Below are 11,683 nucleotides of genomic sequence, written 5' to 3' on the forward strand. Positions count from 1 at the left end.
GTGACAAATAAGCTTCTTCAGCTAAAAAACTAGCTTATTCAGCTTAAATTGCTTGTTGGGATGATTTCGGCTCCGTAACGCTACACGGCAAATGAGCATTCCTAACACACGAAAGAATAATAAAAAACCCTGATTAATCCACCTAGCGGTAATGGTGCCTTTCTCGTGCATTATAAAAAATAGTATTTTGGCCATTACTCTTGAGTCCATAGTCCGATCTGCCCAATTTTCAATAGGAAGCAATGGTAGAGTATCTTGCGTCGAATGCAATTTGTTGCGAGTAAATCGGTTAAGGATATGTGCCTGAAAAATGAGCGACATTTTTTTTGAGTGGGTGCGCACAGGCGCACACACACACACACACACACACACACACACACACACACAGACATCACCTCAATTCGTCGAGCTGAGTCGATCGGTATATAACACTATGGGTCTCCGGGCCTTCTATAAAAAGTTTGTTTTTGGAGCGATCATATAGCCTTTACCGTATACTTAGTATACGAGAAAGGCAAAACATTAAGGTCACTCCTCACGGAATCCAAGTTTCAAAGTGCTCGCGTTTTCGGGGGCATACCACTCGATACGGAGGCGGTGCACAACTGTCATTTTTTGTTGATTTAGCTTTGCTGCATCAAATGACAGTTGTGCGTTGCTTCCGTATCGAGTGGTGTGCCCCCGAAAACGCGAGCACTTTGAAACTTGGATTCCGTCAGGAGTGACCTTAAAGCGACCAAAAAGATATCTACCAAAGTAACCAAAACAAGCCATTCCTGAACATCAAAATAAGTTATAAATTTGATCTAAAGCTTCGTTTGGGAAGCTGCTAATTGGAGCTTAGAGGGCATTGCACGGACTGCTTTGTCAACAAGGCCAGTAAATGTCAAAATTTATAAAGAACGAAAGAGATCGAAATTCTTCCGTGCAGTGCCCTATAATATAATCCTTTGGATATGTTGATTTGGAGTTTTATTTTTAAAAGTGGCCATTAGATACTAAAGCCATTACTAAAACCTGAGGAGTGCTCTATTTTTTTGGGCTTAAAAAAGAATATTTGTGGTACAGTATCCCCCCGCTGATCCGACAAATGTATGGCCGGACTATCGAGGTTTCTCTCGTTAATCCGACTGTCAAATCCATACAAATGAACCAAAACAAAATCACAGCACAAATTTGAAAACTGACAGCATAATGTGTTTAAATGGGTGTTGATACTTTTTAATCCGGAAAATTCCGAATTAGCGAGATCCGGACTAACGAGTCATCGGACTAGCGAGGTCCGGATAAGCGGGGGGATACTGTACATTCATTTCTAATCGAGTATCACGTAATTCAAAATAATAGAAATCAACCCGGAATTTGAGGATTGTCAATTAAAACATAAACAAAATTCTGTGCTACAATCATAAATTTTTTTCAAAAATTCTCATTTTTTTTCAAAAGAAAAAAAAAGTTGATCCACCTAGCAGTGATTATGCCTTTTTCATGCATTACATACCTATATGAAAAGTTTGGGTGAGATTTTCTCGGCATGTTTTATTGCATAGAAAACGTATTTGGCCATAACTTTTGCTCCCATCATCGTTCGATCTGGCCAATTTTTAATAGGAAACAATGGGAAACGATTCCCTGTCGAATGCAAAGAAATCGGTTCAAGATAAGTTTCTAAAACACGTGAGTGAGTTTTATTTTAAGCACATACATACACACACATACACACAAAGAGAGACATCATCTCAATTCATCGAGCTGAGTCGATTGGTGTATAATATTATGCGTCTCCGAAAATTCTATCACAAATTCGTCTTTAAAATGGATGTAATATAATGTATTATATCTCGCTTAACTTTTCAAAAGGACCTAAGTAACATTTTTTTCATGAATTAATTTGAGTACTGCAATCAAAAGCTTTCATGTTGTTCTGTTGATTGCGCTATTCAAATTAATTCATGAAAAAAATGTTACTTAGGTCCTTTTGAAAATTTAAGCGAGATATAATATATTATAGCCTTTTCGTTTCACCTTGGTATACGAGAAAGGCAAAAAATAAAACAAATGTTTTGATTAGATTCCTATATGTATTGATCCGAAGATCTAATTGTTCTTGTATAAAATGACGGTGTCGAATAGTTTTTCCCAAATGCTGCCATATTCGTACATTTTTTGAAACACTTTCAGTTGATCTGAACTTAAAATTTAACTTACCATAAGCGAGATTCCTGCTAGCCATCTTGGAACGTTGCACCCCTTTCAACTGTTGACTGTAAATCTGCTTCTGAATGATCAGCTCTTCCATATTCAGCACTTTCCCACCACTTGATATGATCGATTCACTTCCCGGCACTCCATTCCCGGACCCACCCAACACGGTTTGCTGTTGCTGTCTCCTCAGGGCCACCTGTGCGGCCATAATCCTCTGGCGCTGCACCACCAGCAGACAACTCTGGCAGCAACACTCCCTCCAACGGCACAGCTTTTTGTGTCCCCGGAGGCACGATATGACACCGTGGTTTCGGCACCGGGCACACTTGGGCGTTCGCAGGTGCTGCCGAACCAGCGGCACCGAACTGGACAACGACGGTTCCGGTGAGCTGCCCCCATTGGGTTTCCCACCGAAATCCATCGTTGTTATATCCCGGCGAAGACGATCCATCATGTCTCACACACTGAACTGACACGCAAATGTGATGGAACTCGAAAATCGGTAACGAACGCACATCCGAACGGAAAGACGAGATGAAGATTATTGAAATCACGTGGCGGCAGTTTGCTACAGTTGGGTGCAAGTGCCACCGCTCTGGAAGCGCGAAAAAGGGAAACGGCAAAATGCTGTCGGTTTGGTGGCGGCTGAGCGAAGACGACGCGTTGCGTGTGATTGGTTAATCGCAGTGTGCTTTTGCGTTGTGTCGTGGGTGATTGGAGGCGGAGTTATATTAAAGGCTGTGAGTTTGTGGGAAAGCGTGATGGCGGTTTGTTTTTTGTTAGAAACAGTGGCAGGAAAAAAAGAATCTCAGAGTATTTTATTATATCAAATCCTTAGGAAAAAGGTATGTATAATGTCTGGTTTTGTTATTTGATTTTAACAATATTTGTGTTAGGTGAACCTTAGGAGTATTAAATAAATTGTTCAGTGAGTTAACAACGTCAACAATGATTAAGTTGGATACTTTTTATATACTCAAACCTCTTTTCACGGCATATCGTTGACATAACAATGCCCCCTAAATTGAGCTGTTGCCTAAATATTATTCTATTTTTTTTGTTGTGGTCCTTCTCCGGTATAGAATAAGAAATTTGGTGTCATATTTTAATACATTTACTGCCCATGATCGCATATTTGTAACATTTGCATTTTGGTTGATTTTGTAAATCGTTTGTCACTCCTCCCCACAAAGTCAATCATTTCCTGCTTACCACAGATAAGCAAGATAGTAAAGCCTATTCTACTGTTGTGGGATTAGATGCAGTAAATTGAGCTTTCTGAACGATTCACAGGCTTTTTACAAATTGAACAAAAATGCGAGTGTTACAAATATGCGATCATGGGCAGTTTAATGGAGCGAAGTTCCGAAATTTCCTAAAATGTTGCCAAAAATGCCAGGTATTGATGATTATGATTTAGATTTCCATCGTGAATCATTTCAGCGTTCCGTTGATTCGAAATTTCGAAGTAAATTTTAAAGCTTCTCTGGGCTTCACAAGTTTCGTGTTTCGTCGCTTGTTGAGTACACTTGTGCTTAGCATAACCGTTTTCGCTTATGTTCAATTCATTGAGTCTGTGATTATAATAATATAAATCTCCGAAATAGGGAAAACCCTTATGGAGGGATAATTATCAAAGATGTCACGTCACACGTCAGGTGCTTATTTGGAGAGAAGACCTTTAGCATTCCCTCGATACAGGGGTCAAACTCTTATTGCGTAAGAATTTTTTCTGGGCTTGTCGAACGAGGGGAGTTGAGATTACATGAACTTAGTGTACGAGTAAGGCAAAAAGTGGGACATTTAAAATCTATATAACTCACGTGCAATTTTGTGTTTTATACGATTCAAAAACACCCCTAGAAAAAACACAATTTCTCACAAAAGTTTTCAACTTTAAGAGATAGAGCTTCGCAATGTTGCGTTGCGTTGCGTTGCGTTGCGTTGTAACGGAGTATTTCGTAGATTGCATACTGATAGTTGTCGTGTATATTCTTTACCTTTCTTACCCCAATTGCTTATGGATTTCCATTTGGGATTCAATGGAAATCCAATTGGGGGTCCAAAATGATAAAACATGAAAGCTATCATTGCCGGCCACGCCCATCTTCTCCGTTACTAGGAAAGGGAAGGAAATGATGATATGACATCTACTTAACGAGAGGCCAGCGACTCACCGACGCCCTCATAGATGTCAAGGAATTGGATGGTGGGTAGGGTATGTGGTTTAGGAGTATCATTATAAGCAAATGATAGAAAATTTGTGGAAATACGTTGGGAGTGACTTTGCTAAGAAATTTATGTCACTCCATTATCCTTGCCGATGATTTTCCTCGGATGGGGCGAAGGTATTAGCCTTGCCCTGGCTAATAGCCTAGGTTTAAGCGCCTTTGCTCGCTCTCTGAAACGAAAAAGAGCAAAAAGAAATTAAATTCCCCTTCCCCCCTGATATGATAATGATTTTGATCAACAAATGAATTCTAAGTGGATGAATAAATGATCAAACGGCTGCAAACAAGCCTCTATTGTCGTAGCAGAAGCAAACCCGTCTCAATACGACAGGCAGAAGCACATGTTTGTGATTCAAACGCGATCGACTGTTGTTCAATTTCGATACACATAGTTGGGTAGAGAGAAAAGATGTGAAATATTGCTAAAGTAGGATTCGATGGATACGGGGAATTGACTCATATGCCACCGTTATTAGCTGGTTATGGGACAGCTTTCTCGCAAGGGCAGCTGTTGTATAATTGGTAATACGTCCGTGTTCTTAATGGAATAGTGCGGGTCATGTCATGTTACTTATATATGTGGCATTTAACACAATATTTTAAGGGATTCGGTGTCCACGACGTTCATCACATATTACACTTTTTCATTTACGTTAGAAATTTGTTCAATATTATTAAAAATAAACGATGTTCAAGAGCAAACATTAAATATAAAAGTCAATTGCTCCATAAATCAGTTGATAGCCAAGCCTTTTGGTGTTTAATATAAATAAAGTATGATAACCGCATAGCTTAGTAAAGAGTGCTTACTTTACGCTATTAAGAGTGCTACCAAATCAACTGGAGCATGAACTTTGAACTAATTTTGATTGAATAAAGTAAAATTAGAGCTTACCTTCCTGTTTCACCACTTACCTCCCATTAATTGACTTACTGGCCATGTTCCTAAAACTGCATTCCTGGGCAACATCTAGCTTGAATGTGAGCTTGTTAAAAGAAAGCTACGCTTCTTCTTGGACCTGGTATGCTTGGTGATGGCTATAGCAACCTCATAAAAAGTACTGTGCTAACTTTCCATGTAGCAACATACGGACAGCTGTTTGGATATCGCTGTTGGTATTAGTTGAGCGTTTGTAGTACTGCGATAGACCGGAAGCCTCAGCCGCAGTTCGTTAGAAGACATCGATGAAAGATTTGTTCAAAATATTCATGGTTGGTCTCGGTATCCGTATGGACCTGCTTCCGCACTATGCTGATGTAGTTCTTGTAGCTTTCCAACGCTCTGCGGAGACGAGACTCTCCAGAATTCTTCGTGGCTCCTCCAGTGGGTTTTTGTAGCATTTACAAACGATTTTTTTTGGGTATTGATTGAAAGTTGATCTGTTCACACTTAAATTAAGGAACTCAATTCAATCCGTTCAGTGATTGAGCCCGCAAACTAAACTTTTGAACACACTTGAAAACACTTGAACAGAAATTCTTAAGAGATAGAGCTTCGCAATGTTCTACAAAAACATGTATTTTTGTTAGTCAAACAACTTTGTAAAATGCGGTTAAAGTGAACAATAGAAAAAAAGCTATGCCCAAAAAACTGATTTTTGGGACCTTCCGCAGAAAAAGTCACATATCGCGTATTATATATTAGGGTGGGACAAAATTTCGTTTTCAGTTTCTGCATGGTTTTTGCAAGCCTCTTGGGTTCTATGATGCTTGTGCGAAATTTCAGATCAATCGGTGAAACTATAATTTAGCGCTGGCGATTTTATTTTCCATAGGATGGGGAAATTTACCTTTACAAAGAAAAAAAAATCCCCAAGCTGTCCCATTATTTTCTAACGAAAAAGCTCAGCATCATTGACACGGTTAGGTGGAAAATGGACACAGCATACATATAGCCCGTGAATAATACAGCTATCCAAACCTGTTCAATTCCAGTTCCATTGGGTGGGGAAATGATTTTAGAAGTGTAACGAGACAATATCGGTGGGAGAACACCGCCACCCGAGCTTTTGAGACTATTATAAGATAAGATGATCGATCACAACGGAGTACTGAATAAGCGGAGCCGAAAAAGTGCTTCGATAGAGTACTAACATTTAGCCAGGTTTCAGTAAACGCGATTATATCATAATTGGCGTCGCTGTTGCCTATGATGTACTTAGGGGCCGTCCAGAAACCACGTGGTCATATATGGGGGGAGGGGGGGGTTAGAAAATGACCACGATAAGCCACATGGGGGGAGGGGGGTTTGCTCTCGAACCACGTGGTTTTTTTTACACGTAAAACTTTTGGTGAATAACAATAGCGGTGTAAAAAATACAAATCATTAAAATTCAATGATTATTAAACGCAAAGCGCATCTAAGGGCCGATGCCCACGTAGCGTCTTTTAAACTTAGCGTTAAAAAGACGTAGGTGTGCATCGAGAAACATCGATAACGCAGCGTCGGTCGCAACGCCGATACATATCTGTATTATTTGACCATCTTAGCCTAAGATTCTATGTCCATACATAAATAAACGAAAAAACAGGTTGCGATTCAGTCTCAATTTCCACAAAAAAAATTGGATAGGAAAAATGGAAAAATATTAAAAAAAATTTGCCGCAGATGGTTTTTGGCATCACGCCGCCGACACTTTTTCATCAACGGACTGCAGCTACAATTTTGAAAATTGTTCATGTTTATACAATAATCCAAGAAAAAATCTTAAGAAGAAAAATTCAAAAGAATTTCTTGTGGATATTCAGGAAAGATCAAGTAAAGAAATTTCCTGTAAAAACTTTGACATTACTTCATACAATCTTGATAAAGTGCTAGCATTCAGAATTTTTTTTTGAACAATTCTCTCTGAAAAATTTTGCTACGAATTGATAATGAAAAAAAAAAAAATAAAACATCTCCAGTGTTAATTCCGAAAAAATTTTCTTAAAACTCCAAAAAAAATTCCATGTGAATTCTATCTGAAAATTAAAAACAGTCCCGTGGGAAATATATATAATTTTCGGTGGAAAAACATTCTAATGAATTTCTTCGACAAGATCTTCCGAATCTTCACCAGAAATTCTTCTTCATTTACAAAAGATGTTTTTCGAACATTTTAAGGAGTGCACTTCAAAATGTTCAATCTCCAATTAGCCTTGCGAGCAAAGGCGTAGGATTGCCAATCCGGGGATGACGAGTTTGATTCTCGTTCCTGTCTAGGATGTTTTCGGGTGGGAAACATTTCCGACACCCTAGGTATAGTGTATCCATCGTACTTGCTATACAAGATATATAATCGTGCAATGGCTGGCATATAAAAGCTTTCAATTTATAACTGAGAAAATGCTAATAGAATATACTAAGTTGAAAAGCAGACCAACTTACAGTTGGAATATGGAGCCAATGCCACATGAAACACTTTGATATTTCCGTTATTTTTTTTTCAATTTTGGAATTTTTAAATGAAAATTTTTCGGAATACTTTTTTACGCTCTTTGTGAGTTCTATCACATTTTTTTTTAATTTTCCAAGTATTTTTTTATTCGAGGCATTATTTAGAATTTCCACGGAAGAGTCTATGGATTATCTTCAAAAATTCTTTGGATTTTCAAAGAATAAATCTTTAGAATTCTCAAGGTTCATGTTTTTTGAATTTTAACCAGGAATCATTTCAAAATTTCATCGGGAATTCATTCTTCTTCGGGATGTCATTTTGATTTCTTTGTAGGTTTAGCTAAACATTGCTTTAAATCTTTACCATGCAAAGATGCACAGGAAATGATTTAGAAGGTTTAAGGAATTTTCATATCAGAAAATCTTTAAAATTTTGATTTAATTTTTTAAGGAATTCCTACTGGAAATGCTTCAAAAGTACAACATACAAAAATACAATTTTTTCGTTATTTCCACTTGTAAAAACATCGGAATTTCCTCGGGAAATTCATTATTGGTGATTCAGATGTACTTTTTTCGATTTTCTACTGGAAAATCTTAGGAATTTCCATCGGAAATATTTTTAAAAATGTCTAAGAATTTCTTTTGCAGAACGAAAAAAAAACCATTGGAAATTTAGAAGAATTTCCTTTGAAGATTCATTAAAGTTGCCCAGGATTTTGAAAAAAATCTTTAGAGATTCTGTAAAAAAGTAAGCTGGATTTTTTTTCATATTATATTGGAAATTCTTCGGAATTTAATGTTTATTGGATTTTTCATCGTAAATCGCATTTCCGATCCTTCTACGGATTCTTCTACTTTTTCAAAATTTCTGCCGAACATTTTTCGGAACTCTTCCACAGAATTTCGGAAAAAAAATGTCGTTGAAATTCTAAAGATTTTCCAGGGAGACTCCGAAGAATTCTTATCAATATTCCGAAGGGTTTCCCTTGCAACTTCAGAATAATTATTCTTAAAAATTAAGAAGATCTTGGAATTTAAAATTAATCCAAGCAATAAATTTAGGCAATAATTTAGGCTTAGCCTAGTTTTTATGATATTTAATAATTATCATAATTGATCGAAAAAAAAATAATAATGCACCTAAATGTTCTGATTGCACAAAATTCTAGTAGTGCGCATGAAAAAGGTTATGGCAAAGAGAAGCTTGCGTTTAAAAAATCAACATGAAATTCTAAATAAAATGCTTTTTAAATTCATAAAAGGGTCTTAGAACTAAGGAGATTCCTGCGATAGGAAAAAAAGTGGCAGTGTTCCAGAAAAAAAAAACTCTCCAATTCCTCAATTCCTAAAACAATCTAGGTTAAAAAATAGTGTTATAATAACGATTGAAATTGAATTCCAAAACAAATCTCAACTTTTTCAGGAGTGATGGGTCATATATGCCCAGCGTTTTACATTGTCTATAAAATCACAAAAGAGAGGTAGGCCACCATTTTTTTCAGTAAAATTGTTTATCTAGATATTGGCTTTACAGAAAAAATATGGGAGCTCAAATTTGACTGACCATGAAAACTCAGATATCCGAAACCTTGGGAAGATTTCGATTCTAAGAGCGTGTAAATAAAGTTTAAATGTTTGAATCATTCTAAACAGATGGGTGGTCAGATAAGATGGGTCATCCTGAACGTTAAGCCAGTGATTAATATTCAGGAATACGAGATGCTCAAGGTACTTCAAAATGCTCTCAAGTTCAGCCCACGAATCTACCAGATCAATCAAGACATTTGCAATGTTCTCATCATCGGTATATACCCAATCAACAGCAAGTTGCACAATGACTATGAGGTTTGTTCGCTTTGTAGGGCCTTAGAAGCACTGGGTTCACGGACTTGAATGATCAAGTAGTTCAAACATTGCGACTTCCAGCACGTTTTGTATAACCTAAAAAGTCTGTAGTAGCTTGTATAAATAATAATTGAAGTCATATCAACCCAATGGACCTACTGGGATATTATATCATACATCATTCATATGTGGTTAATTGGATAAATCGAATGATCTGAACTCCAAAATAATAATTGGTCTATAATACATCCATTCCTCTATGAGTCGCTTATGAAAGGACCATTGACTGAAGCATATTCGAGATGTGGAATAGAAGTTCCTTGAAAAATTATTCCAAAGAACCATCTGAGTGACCGAGAAAATATTTTTATTATGGCATCATTGGCTTCCACGAGTCGATATCAAAATAAAATTTCAATGAAGAATTAGAAATTTTGAGAGATAAGCCAGCTCTGGATTAAAAATCTCTTTAGTAGAGAAAAAATAGAAATTTTCCATAATAAAATAGGAAATTGCCAATAAAGAACAATAATACACACAACAATAATAAATTAGCACTTGTAAAAGCAAAAATTGCAATTACGAAATAAGAATTTTCCATAAAAAACCAAAATTTTCAACGAAAAAATAAAAAAATTTCATGAATAAATCAATATTAGCAATGAACAATTAAAAAAAAAAAATTTTATAATTATTTATTTCTAATATTGATGATTCTGAAAAAATACTGAAATTTCTACAAGAATGCTACTCAAAAGAAACAACAGTAGTAGGTTTTATTTGCAATTCTCTGATATACTTTTCGATGTAGGAGTTCAGTTCAGATGCTTCGCTGAGGTTAATATTTTAAGAATTCCCAGTAGCTCCAGAGCTATGGAAGGTCCCAAATATTCTAAGGAATCTATAGGGATATTCAGTGATGAACTTTATAGTTATTTAAAACAAAACACTAATAAAAAAATAAAAAAATAAAAATATAGGGATATTTTGGAAAATTTCTAAATCATAGATATTAGACTGGCCCAGATTACTATGGGGAGAAAAAAATGTTGTCGAATTCCACGGGGCACCCCCGAGAATTGTGTCTTTGGGTGAGAAAATCAATCTCTGAAAATTTCAGCTCAATCGCTTGTTGCATAAGCTGGCGCATTTGATTTGAAGTTTGTATGGGGATTTCAGCCAAAATGTATAGGAAAATACACCTCCGTCACTCATTCGATCTGGAAATTGGTTCTGATTGCTCGATTGACCTCAGAATTGCAAAAACGGCAGTTGGTATGCTACAGAACAATTTCACAGAACATTGCATGATGATTAAATGAACTTTTATATGATTTTCGGCTTAATTATTAGGAGCTGAATTGTGTATTTTTGGGTTTTTTGATCGAATCGCATCAGCCGAAACCCATATAAAAGTTTATTTATTCATCATACAATGTTCTGTGAAATTGTTCTGTAGCATACCAACTGCCGTTTTTGCAATTCTGAGGTCAATCGAGCAATCAGAACCAATTTCCAGATCGAATGAGTGACGGAGGTGTATTTTCCTATACATTTTGGCTGAAATCCCCATACAAACTTCAAATCAAATGCGCCAGCTTATGCAACAAGCGATTGAGCTGAAATTTTCAGAGATTGATTTTCTCACCAAAAGACACAATCCTGGGGGGTGCCCCGTGGAATTAGACAACTTTTTGTATCCTGGGCCAGTCTAATAGATATTCGCGAGTCCACATTTTTTTGTATCCTCCTGATGCATTGAAGGTGTGCGAGTTCTAGATATCCTAATACCTGATACGCATTACAACATGATAACATAATCAAAATTTTCCACTTCATGAAAATTTATAATTTCCATGTTGGGTTTAGTTTAATTTTGAATCAATTGAAATTGTCCATCTTCAAAATTGATCGGATTAACCATATGTTTTAGTTACATAAGGTTTTATTTTTAATTTTTGTACTTGGAAAAAACCACGTGGTCATAGGTGGGGGAGGGGGGGGGGGGTTGGTTTTGCCAAAT

At 36.6% G+C, this 11,683-nt stretch overlaps 1 protein-coding gene across 1 annotated transcript in view; it reads right to left on the bottom strand.

Annotated features, from left to right (window-relative positions):
- Positions 1-2,701, bottom strand: part of LOC134207170 (doublesex- and mab-3-related transcription factor 2) — a 30,511-nt gene extending 27,810 nt beyond the window's left edge. Inside the window, exon 1 of the mRNA XM_062682891.1 lies at positions 2,209-2,701. Within this exon, the coding sequence (XP_062538875.1) occupies positions 2,209-2,659 (451 nt within the window). The 5' untranslated portion in view covers positions 2,660-2,701. The remainder of the gene's footprint in view (positions 1-2,208) is intronic.
- Between the last annotated feature and the right edge of the window lie 8,982 nt (positions 2,702-11,683).

The sequence above is a fragment of the Armigeres subalbatus genome, chromosome 1 (genome assembly GCF_024139115.2).
Source record: "Armigeres subalbatus isolate Guangzhou_Male chromosome 1, GZ_Asu_2, whole genome shotgun sequence".
Taxonomy (NCBI): Eukaryota; Metazoa; Arthropoda; class Insecta; order Diptera; family Culicidae; genus Armigeres; species Armigeres subalbatus.